Here is a 15248-nt window from a genome sequence, read left to right as displayed (position 1 = left end):
TTTCTCTCTGATGAATAATGCAGTTATAACCCTTTTATTAATGGCCTAACATAATTACCCTAACATGTGAGGATCTGTAGCTATTTGTGCAGAGCCACTGATTACATGTAGCTGACTTACTTTCTGTGAACAGCCAAAGTAGCCCTTGACCTACTGTATATTGTGTCTGAATAGCCAGTGTTATGAGTGGCAATCATAAAGTAGCACTCTTGTATATTGAAGCCTATGGCATTCACCAAAATGGCAAACTATAAAGTGTCAATCAGGCAATTGTCACCACCTTAACCAATAATGACAATTCTGTTTGGTGGCAATCATTTAATCTGATAACCACTTTTATAACAAAACAAAAAAAAAAGTGGTCTGCTGGTTTCAAAAAGTGCCATGATGTGTACAGATTACCCCTATTATAAACAGGCTCCTTAAGATAAAGAATAATCAGTTTAGGGCTGATTTACACTAGTCAGTGAGTTAAAATGCATGAATAAAAACTCAGGAATGGGTTTGTGAGTTTCCATGCATTTCCATAAGTTGTAAAGAGACACTGAAGCAAAAAAAAAAAAAGAGATTATGAATTAGTTGTGTAGTACCCATAATTACTAGAAGATTAGTAGCAAAAAAAAAATTCTCATATTTTTATTTTCAGTTATATAGTTTTTTTTACAATATTGCACCATTGTCTAATATATGCAGTTTACACACTACTCAGCATTCTAAATGATTTTACAGAGCAGGCTAGTGAATTTTTGAACTGTTCTCTGCAGAAAAACAAACAATACTGTAACTGACAGTTGAGATAACAAGCTTCAGAAGACAGAGCTCTCTGCGACTAGTCTTTTTTTTTTTTTGCATAGATAACAACTGGAGGTTCTTAACTCTTCCTGTACTGGAAACAATATTAGTCTAGTCTCTGCTCCGAGTGTTTTATTTCTTAGCAGTACTACACATACAAATCATTATATCATAATTTGTTTTTCGCTTCAGTGTCTCTTTAACTCCCGACGAGTTGAATGCTCTTGCACAGCAACACACTGTTGTAGTGTGAATGATAAAATGAATGTCTACGGACTTTCATGTTCCCGTGTAAAATACACACTATGTGCAGTGAGTCAAAACTCACTGCAACACAAAATGTTTAGCCACGCCCATGTCACAGAGATCTTACATTCTGCATCTCTAGGCAGCTAGGTGACGGTGCTTTGTGCATTAGTTATACAATGATATATACTGTAGGTATCTAGAACTAGTGATGAGATCAGGTGAAGGAAAGTTTAATCCAGGTTTGCTTTAAACTTTGTTTACCTGAACAGAATTAAAGAAAGAAATGAATGGAGTGATTACAATCCTATAATAGAGCATTCCTCTGAGAGGATTATCATTATTATTTAGTATTTAAGTAGCACCGACATCTTCTGCAGCGCTTTAGGCCTCGTTTCCATCTATGCGTTTCTGTCCGCTTCTGTCTGCTTTTCAGCAACATGTATCAATCTGTAACATTGATGTGCTGATAAAAAGCGGACAGAAGCGGATAGAAGCGCACTAAGTGGAAACAAGGCCTTACACTGTTTATAGTCTTGACAGCCTTAACTGAGGTAAGTTGAGGCTGCAGTTTACTCACACACCCTCCTGGTTACAGATGGAACATTCTGTGGAGCAACTGGCTTGAGACTCCTGCTCGACAGCATCCCCTTCTTGTCACAGATATCACTGTATTCTTTGTACTGAATGGATTCAATCGCCCATTTTCAGCACCACATCCTGGTAAAATATAGTAGTATATCTTGTGAATTAGGTGGGTTGATGTTCCCACGATCTTCCCATTGAGTGGGTGGGTTCAAGCTTTCACTCGCCAGCCCCCTTTCTTGGTGACTGATAGCAGTATATGCTGAGAAAGTAGGTAGGTTAAAAGGAACCCAAGGAGAGACGGATATGGAGGCTGCTATAACCATTTCCTTTTAAACCATACCAGTTGCCTGGTAGTTCTGTAGTCCAGTATTGTCTGAATCACACACCTGAAACAAGCATTCAGCTTATCTGATCTGCATGCTTGTTCGTGGTCTATGGCTAAAAGTATTAGAGGCAGAGGATCAGCAGGGCAGCCAGGTAATGTGCATCATTTAAAAGAAAATAAATGTCAGCCTCTCACACTTATGTCTCTCACTTCGTGTTCCCTTTAAAGGATACCTTAACTCAGGAAATGTTACCTAAGGTAAGCACACAGGTATATTCATACTGGATCTACGTATCTTTGTGCGTTGCCTTTTTCTCTACTTGTTATCCCCTCCCAGTCCTGCAATCACTCATTGAAAAAGTTGACTTTCAGTTGAAGTTACATTTTCAGACAGAAAGAGGCAGGCTTGCCGTAATGAACGGTAGTGAATGGGGTGAGGGAAAGGGAGGAGGATAGTAAGGAATCCCAAACTGCCTCTTCCTGTCTGAAAGATTTACTTTTTTTTTCTTACCTGTGCTTAACTCAGGTAGCTTTGCCTCAGGTGAGGTGTCTTGAGGCCTCGGGTCAAGTATCTCCAGCACCGCTTTCTGGTCATATATAGTTGTGCTTTCCATGGAGTTGGTCAATTCAGGCTCCCACTCACCAGCCCCTTCTCTTGATCACAGATGGTACTGTATCCTGTGGAGTCAATTGAGGTTCCAGCCTGTAGCATGCCGTTCTGTCAGTGATAGTAGTGCGTTCTGTAGAGAGAGTGGCTCTATGCTCCCACAAATGCTCTCATCTGTGTGCTCAGCTTTGGGCAACCCCTCACCCCTATCCAGCTTTGTGTTTTTTAATTTGCCCCTTCCATTATTTTCCTTCCTGCCACACATCCTGTTTCTGACTTTGCACTTCTCTTCTAGGAATGGGCAAAAAGGATGACCCCAAACTCATGCAGGAATGGTTCCGTTTGGTGCAGGAGAAGAACGCTCTGGTCCGATATGAATCTGAACTCATGATATTGTGAGTGGCAGTCATCTCTGTGTGCAGATGGCTTCTATAAATGTTCTCATTATTTAAATATATTCATTAAAAGTGTTTTACCTATCTATTTAAAGGAGTACTACAATGAAAACTGTCACATTTAAAATACAGATATACACATATTATAAGATGTATATTTGTTGCAGAGTAAAATGCATTGTGCATAACGATTTCTATATAGCTGTCATTTACAATGTTTGTAATCTTGCAATTCATACCTGTTACTTAGAGGAGATGGACTAGTCAGTAAGAGTTTAGAAACATCAGATTCAAGAACGCTTACTGATAGTGACAGGTTAAAGTCATGTACAGTGCATTGTAGTCTGGGACAAATGTACACCTTAAACCGCCAAAACATATTGGCACCCTTGCATTTATGAAAGAAAACACAACACTTTTCCTAGAAAATTATTACAATTCCAAATGCTTTGGTATTGTCATATTTTACTTTGTTGACACTACAAAAACGCCCAAAATGTAAATATGGCCTGGGCAAAATTGACACTCAACTTTAAGTGAACCAAAGACAAAGCACCCTCATGTATTTTACCATATATATCAGTGGGAACATTCGAGAAAACACCTACCCTGCTCTCTGTTTCATTCTTCACTGCTCAGCCTGCTTCTAATCAGCCCTGATAAAGACTGAGCATTGTCGGGCTTTGCTCAGGAATCATTATAGCTGAGTCATTATAGCAGAGCCAGAAGGGGGGCAGGCTTTGGCTTCAAAAGACATCAGAGAAGACAGACTCCGCTATAATGATCCCTGAGCAAAGCCAGACTGAATGCTCAGTCTGGGATTTTATCAGGGCTGATTAGAAGCAGGCTGAGCAGTGATTAATGAAACAGAGAGCAGGGTAGGTGTTTTCTCTAATGTTCCCATTGATCTATATGGTAAAATACGTGAAGGTGCTCCGTCTCTGGTTCACTTTAATACTTGGTAGCACACACATGTATGTATAAATATGTATTTTAAATGTTACAGTTGTTGCCATAGTATTCCTTTTAAAGCGGAATATAACCCTGCATTTCAACTTTGCTCTAAAACATTATTTACAGTATATTATATGCAACCAGCATTTTTTTTTAATAGACCAGCATTGGAAGGGTTACACAGGGCTTTAAAGTGTAACCCTTCCAATGCTGGTCTATTAAAAAAAAAATGCTGGTTGCATATAATATACTGTAAATAATGTTTTAGAGCAAAGTTGAAATGCAGGGTTATATTCCGCTTTAAGGTACCTGAACTGACACGTGACATGAGGTAAACAGGTATAGTACTCGTCTTACTAAGAAATAGTTTTAAGTCATTTGTTTTGCGTTACAGAAAATGTTACAAAACCTAGAATTGTTATCTATGCAAATTAGCTTGTCAAACAGCTTGTGGAATTCAGCCTGGTCTACTGAAAAGTAAATAGAAACAAAAAGCATTTTATCTGAGCGAGAAAGGGCTGCAGTTAATGTTTTAGAGTAGGAAAGGTCAAAGGGTTGTTGCCGTATTTTTCAGGCCAAAAGGCACCCTTTTTATCCACCCAAAATGGGGGAGTCCAAATGTACGGTAGTAGTCTGCCTGCAGCTTGCCTCTCTCAGACCAGAAGGATTAGAATGCTGCGGTGGTGGCGGTACTGCTGGTGGACTGAGGTGGTTTGTTGGCACCTGATGCCGTGGGGCTGAAAGGATACGACTCACCCGCTGTCCTGGGAGCAGCGGCTGATCACGTGTTTTTACTACTTTATGACTGCACCACACCAATCGGTGTGGACGCGGCGGCAGCCCCAGGACCACCGAAAGCCAATTGGCGTAAGGTCCTTGGTACGGAGTTTACGGGGGATCGCGCACGCTGATGCACACATCCCCGTTCTGATGGCGGAGATCAGTAAAAATAAAAACCGATACACCAAAATGCTCCAAAAAACGCTAGGCATAATTAGAAAATAGCTAGACACATGCCTAGAATCGCTCTGAAAAATCACTTCAAAAAGCGCTGAGCGTTTCTGATTACGCTAGCGCTTTTTGGTGTGCACTGGCCCATAGTGGGAAGTTGATGTTGTTTTTAACCATTTAGTGCTTGAGTGACTTTTATAAGTGGAGTAGAATTAATGCGAAAGAAACAGGTGGTTGACCTGAACTGTTTAAATTACAAGAAGCAGCACTGTGGTATTTCTGACTCAATATGGTTGAATTTGCTTAACATGTGTCAGAAGTTTTTGTCATTTAGAAACATACCGGCACAAGCCAGAATGATCCTTAAAGGGGAATTTCCAATCCAAGGAGTTAAATTTTAACTGTGAAGTATGTACAGAAGCTATGTCGCTGTGATCTAAAATCTGATTCATTCAGTTACCACCAAAAAGTAATAATTGGCTTTTGAGCAATTTTGTTATCAGGCTAGTTTGCTCAGCCAGATAAGTGTTTTGTTTCTATGTTCTTTTCTGCCTCTTACAATAGAAATAAAAAGCGAACACAGGCAAACTTGAGCTAGGCTAGGTACTATATAGCTTATCAAACGTTACTGCGCTCAGTGTCCTTTTTTCCCCAGTACTCCAGGCAGCATGCTATAGGTGAGAGTTGATTCCCAAAACAGATCCAGCAGTAATAGCAGCGCCAACAGAGTCCTCTTTCAACACGTCCTGGCACTTTAAATTTAAGCAAACAACAAGAGGGGATTCCTCATAGCGAGTGTCACCTTAACTCAACACCCCTGTGCTTAAAAGGTGGCTGAAGTGATAAGACTGTCACCAATAGGAAAGGGAGATGACACACTCCCCCCGTTTTCCCCTGCTCACCAGATCAGCGTCTTGTCAATTGCATGTCAAATCCCATGTAGCAGCTTCTAAGCAATGCAAGAGATACAACTTCTCATAGTGTAAAAACGCTTTAATAGAGCGCCCACGGCCCCAATTAAAATTCACGTACATAAAAAACACTTGAAAAAAGGCACATAGTTACAAATCCAAATTGCAGCTCCGGTCGCCTCCTGCGTGCCCCCGGCTCGTCTCCTGTATGCAGCGTGCGTGCGTCCTCCTAAGCCCTAAGGGGCGGAGCTTAGGAGGAAGCACGCATTGCTTAGAAGCTGTTACATGGGATTTGAGGGGGGGGGGGGGGGAGTGTGTCATCTCCCTTTCCTATTGATGACAGTCTTATCACTTCAGCCACCTTTTGAGCACAGGGGTGTTGTGTTAAGGCGATACTCGCTATGAGGAATCCCCTCTTGTTGTTTGCTTACATTTAAGGTGCCAGGACCTGTTGAAAGAGGACTCTGTTGGCGCTGCTATTACTGCTGGATAGGTACTATATATACCCATGTTTCTTATCCATGTTTCTTATCATGTCACCTCAGTTTAGGTACATTTTAAAGCCCATTTCAGACAAAAGGATTTTTCCAGATCTGTGTAGCACACAGATTCCAGTCCTGTTTCTGTCCTAAATCTCTTTGATTAGCTGATGTAGAATACATTCCTATATAGTACATTGCCAGAAAGCCAGATAATGGCCACTTCCTACTTGTACATATACTATATAATCCTTGGCTGAGATGAACTTTTAGGACTGTCTCTGTCAATAATAAAGCTCTTCCACAATGTTCTTTAATGATATGCTGTGGTAGATTGCGAAGCAGCAAACAATTGGCATTATTTATTTTATTCTTTTTCTAGTATAGAAATCTGTGTGATAATTGTGCTCATCTGCATCTGCACACCTTTTCAGACATTACAGACCCAACAACTTGGCTTCCTTCTGGTCTACAAAATGGGACCTAGAATCATGATTTCTATGAACTACAAAGGTGGCCACGAACGGCCCAATTTCTAGTGAAAAAGCGTTTGAGCGATCAGATAATTCTGATCGGATTGGTTGTAAATAAACTCCATTGATGGGCACAATCGATTACGAACGATTATAGAAACAGTCGTCCGATTGGATTTTCGCCTAACCAAAATTTGGACTTTCTTGTTCGTTTTGATAGATAGGAGGCAAAGATTGGTTCGTTGTTGGTGTAGTGAATGATGTATATTTCACTTCCGATCAGAATTATCTGATCGCTCAAACGATTTTACATTAAAAATTGGATCGTTAGTGGCTACTTTAAGTTTCCCCCAGAATGCCCTGCCAGTATAGTGACCTCCACAAGATCCTTCTTATCTCTTGTCTATACGCCTGAATGTTGACGATGGCCAGTGCAGTTTAACAAAGAGATGTTCAGAGTTGTTCATGTACAGCATACTTCATTCTTTGCATGGATATGGCCACTACTCTATGTCTACCATCCCTATGTGCTCTCCCAGCAAATCAGCAGGCAGGGAGCACAGGACACGTGCTATTTCCATGCTCCGTTCTTGTCACTACCTGTCCCTGCATTTTGCCACAGCCTTACAACTGTAATGCTGGGAAATGTGATCTTCCCACCAGCTGAATTCTAAAGAAGGCTGTATTCCACCTGTGCTTTTGTTCCAAACACATTTTTCATGAAACACGTATTCAGTCTGCCACTTTGCCTGTGTAGTTTCTTTACATTTTCTTACTAACATCATTGCTAGTAGAATTTGGGAATTTTGGGTTCAACTTGTGATTTACTTTGAGTTAACAGTCTCCTACTTTGAGTTAACAGATATGTAAATCTGGAACAGAATCGTTTTGCTTTTGCTCAGCAATAATAGGGCAAAAAAATGGAAATACATTTTATTGGCTAACTAAACATATTTTTAAAAGTAAGTTTTCAAGAATGTTCTGTTCTCTTTATCCTGTGTATATAACTTACATTTTAGCGTGTGTGTTCACAGCGCCCGGGAGCTGGAACTAGAGGACAGGCAGAGTCGGCTGCAGCAGGAGCTACGAGAGCGGATGGCAGTGGAAGGTAACCATTACCTGATGACAGAGTGTTGCTGTGCTTCGTTTAGTGATGCTCCACGCAGTCGCCGTGGTTGCGGTCTATGGTTGGGATATAGACGGGGTAGAAATAGAATAGGCTCCAAGTTTTCTCAATTCAAAGCTAGGTTTAGACCTACAGGAAAAAAACTTTAAAGTCCTGGTTCAGGCAGTCTTTTTATATGTATTCAATAGGACATTATTATGCATTTGAAGTCGAACTACAGTCTAGCATGATACATAAAAAAGTCTCCTAATGTATTGCCTTAAAATTAAGGTAGCCATACATCTAGCGATTTTGATTCAATCGACAAAGCGATCAACTTCACTGAGCAATTGAATCCACTGTGGTTGATTGAAAGTCGGTCGATTAGTGGCTCACGCACTACAAGCGATATTCTATGAGAATCACCTTTACTAATCGATCTGACCAATGTTGTGCCTCTATGCTCTGAATGCAAAAATCGATTCAGAGTCAATTGAATGATATGTGAACAGTAGCTGATTCCTATGCGATCATTCAATACCTTTTATCCTGCTCAATTGACTAAGCTGGTGGATTGTACAGTACATGATATCAGCCACTTTTCATCGATTGGGCACACTGGAACACACTTCATTCTCTCTCGATTTGATAAAATGGTTAAATAGAATGGTCAGTCATACAGCCGAAATAGTTAGATGTATGGCCACCTTTATCCTGCTCATCTTGTTTAGGTGTCATGTTATCTACAGTCTGGTCCTAAATATTGGGACATCAACACAATTCTAACATTTTTGGCTCTATACACAACCACAGTGGATTTGAAATTAAACGAACATGATGTGCTTTAAGTGCAGACTGTCCAATTTAATTTGATGGTATGTACATCCATGTCTGGTGAACAGTGTAGGAATTACAACAGTTTGCTCCTCCCACTTGTTAAGGGAACAAAAGTAATGGGATACAATTAAACTTTCACTTTTTTATACTTGGTTGCAAATCCTTAGCAGTCAATTACAGCCTGAAGTCTAAAATACATGGACATCACCAGGCGCTGGGTTTCATCCCTGGTGATGCTCTGCCAGGCGTCTACTGCAACTGTCTTCAGTTCCTGCTTGTTCCTTGGGTCCTTTTCCCTTCAGTTTTGTCTTCAGCTAGTGAAATGCATGCAGCGTGCTCAATTGGATTCAGGTCAGGTGATTGACTTGGCCATTGCATAACTTTCCACTTTTTTCCCCTTCAAAAACTCTCTGGTTGCTTTTGCAGTATGCTTTGGTTCATTGTCTATCTGCACTTTGAAGTGCCTACCAATGAGTTGTGAAGCATTTGGCTGAATATTAGCAGGATAATATTGCCTGAAACACTTCTGCATTAATCCTGCTGCTTTTGTCAGCAGTCACATCATTAATAAATACAAGAGAACTAGTTCCATTGGCAGCCATACATGCCCACACCATGACATGCTATATAAATGTATATGCTGTATTACAGGATGTGAAAGGATAAGAGCACTAGGGTGGAGCTTAACATTGCATGATAGCCACCAACATGCTTCAATGATGAGGTGGTATGTTTAGGATCATGATAAGTTCCTTTCTTAGTGCAAGGCTAGTTCACCTGTTAACATGCTATATAGATGTAAATATTACAAGAGGTGAAAGGATAAGAGCACTAGGGTGGATCTTAACATTGCATGCTACCACCAACATGCTTCACGGATCAGGTGGTATGCTTAAAGTGGCCACTAACGATCCAATTTCTAGTGAAAAATTGTTTAAGCGATCAGATAATTTTGATCAGAAGAAAAATCATTCACTACACCATCAACAAACCAATTTTTGCTTCCTATCTATCACAACCAACAAGAAAATCCAAATGTTGGTTTGATAAAAATCCAGTCGGACGACTGAGATTATTCTCAACTAATCCGATAAGAATTTCTGATCGCTTGAACAATTTTTTTTGCTAGTAATTGGATAGTTAGTGACCACCTTAAGGATCATTAGCAGTTCTTTTCCTTTTCCATACTCTTCACTTCCCATCACTCTGGTACAAGTTGATCGTGGTCTCATCTGTCCATAGGATGTTGTTCCAGAACTGTGAAGTCTTTAGATGTCATTTGGCAAACTCTATTCTGGCCTTCCTGTTTTTGAAGCTCACCAATGGTTTATATCTGAACCCTCTTCACTCTGGTGAAGTCTTCTCTTGATTGTTAACTTTGACCCACATACACCTACCTCCTGGAAAGTGTTCTTGATCTGGCCACCTCTTGTGAAGGGTGTTTTTTTCACAAGGGAAAAAATTCAGTGTCTTTTGGTGTTGCTTAGCTCACTGGTGCGTTCCTTCTTTTTAATTATGTTCCAAACAGTTGTTTTAGCCATGCCTAATGTTTTTGCTATTTCTCTGGTGGGTTTGCTTTGTTTTTTCAGCCTAATGATGGCTTGCTTCACTGATAGTGACAGCTATTTAGATCTCATCTTGAGAGTTGACAGCAACAGATTCCAAATGCAAATAGCACACTTGAAATGAACTCTGGACCTTTTATCGCCTCATTGTAATTGTGATACTGAGGGAATAACACACACCTAGCCATGGAGCAGCTGTGAAGCCAATTGTCCCACTACTTTTGCTCCCTTAACAAGTGGGAGGCACATATGCAAACTGTTGTAATTCCAACACCATTCACCTGATTTGGACGTAAATACCCTCAAATTAAAGCTCGGTCTGCAAAAGCACATTGGGTTCATTTCTAAACCATTGTGACTGTGTATAGAGCCAGAAATGTTAGAATTGTATAAATGTCCCAATATTCATGGACCTGACTATTTAAATATCACGGCTCCTTCCCAGTTTCTAGTACTAGCCACAAGCCAGAGTGACCAGTAAATTCCTAAAAGTTAAAGTAAATACCTAAGAAGAGGGAAGCCTCTGGATCCTATAGAAGCTTCCCACACCGTCCTCTGTTCCCCCTTTGCTGAGAGTGGACGCCCTGAAGATTGACTACGGCTTGTTGGTAATCACATCAGGGCCGTGCTCCTCTTCAGGCACAAGCACTGCCGTACTGCGCCTGGGCAGTGAGCTGGAGCCAGTCTTGCACATGTGGCTTCATGCTAATGTGCAGGCATGGCCATGCTGGTGAGGATGCTGTGCTCATGCCAGAAGAGAATCTCGGCCCTTATTGTAAGGCAAGCGGTGTGGGACTAGAGGACCTTCTTGTTATACCAACGAGAGGAAGACCAAAAAGTCGCATCAAGATATGAAGTCCTTTATTATAAATGAATGGGATACATAAAACAATTAAAATCAAAAAGGGGGGGGGGGGGGGGTTAGAGAACCATCTGCATATTATGATCTGTTGCCATTTATGCAATAAGGCAGGCATACGTTAAATAAACATATATATCACTTCTGCAATTATCAAATACAATGAATGAATGAAAGAATGAATGAATAGCATGCATAAATCACAGTAATCTAAACCCTTATCACAGAATCCAGTCATAGTAGGTATTGTGTCCAGTGACAGAATGAAATGGTGTCCAGTGACACTGTGAAAAAAGTGCAGCGTGCTTTGTGCAAAGGCTAAAAAGTGCACCGTGCAGAAACAGCACTCTGATGATAAAGTGAGACCAGACTGTTTATGTGCAACAAGGAGAAACAAAGTGCGGTGGGAGTATAACGACTGGTGCCGGTGGATTGGCCTGGGACCGAGGGGAAGGGATGGTATACCTGAGAGTGGGGATCGGCAACTGCAGCACACTCCACCTTGCCAGACCTGACACTCCCACTTGTTCAGAAGTCACGTGATATATTGCCAGCTTCCTCTTCCTCCATCATATAGAACCTTTTCACCCATCCTTTGTTCCTTGTTGTTGCACATAGACGATCCGGTCTCCTTTTCTTATCACTGCGCGGTTTCTGCAAGGTGCACTTTCTTTACAAGTTGCTTCTTTTCATGCTGTTTGGTCACTGGACCAAATAACTGCTTCTGACTGGCTCCTGTGATAATGGTTTATATTATTGTGATTTATATATACTATCCGTTTATTGTATTTGAGAATTGCAGATAAGAGTCATATATGTTTAATTAGTTTGAATACCTGCCTTATTACATAAATGGCACTAGATTACATACTATGCAGATGGTTCTCGAACCCTGTCTCTACCTCCATTTGATTTTAATTTTTTATCCACCCATTAATTTATAATAAAGGACTATTTGTATTTAATATCTTGGTGCAACTTTTTGGTCTTCTCTTTGGTATACAATTCGTCATCTAACTTGTTGTGCAGGTCTGAATCTGGGTGGTACTGTACAGTAGCAAAAAAAAAGTATGTGAACCCTTTGGAATTATATGGATTTCTGCACAAATTGGTCATACATGTGATCTGATCTTCATCTAAGTAACAACAATTGACAATCACAGTCTGCTTAAACCAATAGCACACAAATAATGAAATGTTTCCTTGTTTTTATTGAACACACAATGTAAACATTCACAGTGCAGATGGAAAAAGTATGTGAACCCTTGGATTTAATAGCTGGTTGACCCTCCGTTGGCAGCAATAACTTCAACCTGGGATAATGTACTACAAGGGGAGGACACTGAAGGGAAATGGCAAGCTTTTAAACTTCACTACTCAATCAATATTGTAGTATGTATATCCCATATGGAAACAAAATATCTAGGAATAAAAAAAGGCCTCTATGGATGAATAGAAAGGTTAAAGATAAAATGAAGAGGAAAAAGAATGCCTATAAGGTCTTAAAACAGGAGGGGACCGAGGCTGCACTAAGCAATTATAAGGAGTGCAATAAAAATTGTAAAAAATAAATTAGGCAGGCAAAGATTGAAGCTGAAAAACAAATCGCTAGGGATATCAAATCTAACCCAAAAAAGTTTTACAAGTACATTAACTCTAAAAAAAGAAAGGTTGACTGTATAGGACTCCTAAAGGATGAGGGTGGGAACTCAATGGTGGATGACCAAGGTAAGGCAGAGTTATTAAATGCTTTCTTTGCTTCTGTCTTCACAAAGGAAACATCACTGTTGCAAATTACAGAGGCGGAAGAGTCTCAATTTTCTAACTGTAATATTAAATACTTAACGCAGGAAGAAGTAAAGGCAAGACTAAATAAATTAAAAACAGATAAGGCACCTGGCCCGAATGGCATGCATCCTCGGGTCCTAAGGGAATTAAGTTCAGTTATAGATAAACCCCTTTATCTTATCTTTTGTGACTCTCTTGCAACTGGCAGAGTCCCAGTGGATTGGCGTACAGCCCACGTTTTCCCATTATTTAAGAAGGGCAAAAAATCAGATCCAGGAAATTATAGACCTGTAAGCTTAACATCAGTTGTATGCAAACTATTTGAGGGGTTACGAAGAGATACTATACATGACTTCATAGTAGAAAATAATCTTATTTCTCAGCATCAACATGGGTTTACTAAAGACAGGTCCTGTTTGACTAACATGCTCAGCTTTTATGAGGTAGTGAATGCTAATATGGATATTAGGAATGCTGTAGATGTGATATACTTGGACTTTGCAAAGGCCTTCGACACTGTTCCCCACAAAAGTCTGGTGGAAAAGTTGAGGATGCAAGGACTGGGGAAGAGTCTGTGTTCATGGATAGGGAACTGGCTAATGGAGAGAAAACAAAGAGTTGTGGTCAATGGATCGTACTCAAAATGGGAGACTGTTAGCAGTGGGGTCCCACAGGGGTCTGTTCTGGGTCCAGTGCTCTTCAATTTATTTATTAATGACCTAGTAGATGCAGTAGTGAGCAATGTTGCTATTTTTGCAGATGATACAAAATTGTGCAGAATCATCAACTCTCAGGAAGATAGTGTCATATTGCAACAGGATCTGGATAGGATGGCTATATGGGCACATACATGGCAGATGAAATTCAATGTTGACAAATGTAAAGTCATGCATTTTGGACGTACTAAAGGTCTAGCACCATACAAAATAAATGGGATACAGTTGGGGACATCAAACTTGGAGAAGGACTTAGGAGTACTCATTGACAACAAGTTAAATAATCGTACTCAGTGCCAAGCAGCTGCAGCTAAAGCTAACAAAATTTTGGGATGCATTAAAAGGGAAATAAAAACTCGAGATGCTAGCATAATATTGCCCCTGTTTAACTCTCTAGTAAGGCCACATCTGGAATATAGTAAAAACATGCAAAAGAGAGAGCGCTCTGAGTGACAAATAAATAAGAGCATCCACCCTGCCAAGGACAGGTCTCACCTGTTCAGAAATGGCTGCTCGTAGGACACAGCCTCTGATAGCGTTTGTCCCTTTAGGGGCCAGGGACCAGGCTCACAATCCAGCTCCAGGCGGGGAATCCGGAGGGCCACCAGGGAGTCACGTTCTCAGTTTGGACACTTCCAGGGAGGCTGTAGGCAGGCCAAACGTTAGATCCAGGCGCACGCTCACCTTGCGAGCCCAAACGGGAGTGAGCAGCGTCTATGCGATGTCAGTAGCGTACTGAGTAGTATTGTGCGGCTAGCAGATATAACCGCTGACTTGCCGCAAATAAAATAGAGAGTGGTGAGGTAGTAAGGTATAAAAGGGGGGCTTATTTATTAGTAAAAACAACGCGTTTCTCAGAGAAAACGTTCTCTGTTTCATCTGGAATATGGAATTCAGTTCTGAGCACCACATTACAAAAAAGATATTGCAGTTTTAGAGCAGGTGCAGAGACGAGCAACAAAATTGATACGTGGGATAGAAGGTCTCACTTATCAAGAAAGGTTAGATAAACTGGGTTTATTTAGTCTAGAGAAAAGACGCCTTAGAGGGGATCTAATTAACATGTATAAATACATCAGAGGGCAATATAATAGCTTGGCGGATGAGCTTTTTGTCCCTAGGCCTTCTCAAAGGACTAGAGGACATGATCTGCGCATGGAGGAAAAACGTTTTAGCCATTTATTTAGGAAAGGGTTCTTTACAGTAAGAGTAATTAAGATGTGGAATGCATTGCCACAGGAAGTCGTTATGGCAAACTCTATACCTGCATTTAAAGGGGGCTTAGATGCTTTCCTTGCATTGAAAGACATCGATGGCTACAATTACTAGGTAATGCCTAATGATGTTGATCCCAGGGATTTTATCTGATTGCCATCTGGAGTCGGGAAGGAATTTTTCCCTTTAGGGGCTAATTGGACCATGCCTTGTAAGGGTTTTTTCACCTTCCTCTGGATCAACAGGGATATGTGAGGGAGCAGGCTGGTGTTGTACTTTATACTGGTTGACCTCGATGGACGTATGTCTTTTTTCAACCAAAAAAACTATGTAACTATGTAACCAAAGTTGAGAGAGTTGCAGATCAGACATACACATCATCAGGAGTAATTCTTGACCATTCCTCTTTACATAACTGTTTCAATTCAGCAATATGTTCAGC

At 40.6% G+C, this 15248-nt stretch overlaps 1 protein-coding gene across 25 annotated transcripts in view; it reads left to right on the top strand.

Annotated features, from left to right (window-relative positions):
- MICAL3 (microtubule associated monooxygenase, calponin and LIM domain containing 3) overlaps window positions 1-15248 on the top strand; it is a 340878-nt gene that overhangs the window by 321151 nt on the left and 4479 nt on the right. For all 25 annotated transcript variants that reach the window (XM_068277274.1, XM_068277272.1, XM_068277276.1 and 22 more), the window contains 2 exons: window positions 2854-2953; window positions 7756-7829. In XM_068277274.1, the coding sequence (XP_068133375.1) occupies window positions 2854-2953; window positions 7756-7829 (174 nt within the window). The remainder of the gene's footprint in view (window positions 1-2853; window positions 2954-7755; window positions 7830-15248) is intronic.

Source organism: Hyperolius riggenbachi, chromosome 3 (genome assembly GCF_040937935.1).
Source record: "Hyperolius riggenbachi isolate aHypRig1 chromosome 3, aHypRig1.pri, whole genome shotgun sequence".
In the NCBI taxonomy this organism is placed as follows: domain Eukaryota; kingdom Metazoa; phylum Chordata; class Amphibia; order Anura; family Hyperoliidae; genus Hyperolius; species Hyperolius riggenbachi.
Note: the sequence above shows the minus strand (reverse complement) of the source record. Positions and strands in the feature narration are given on the sequence as shown.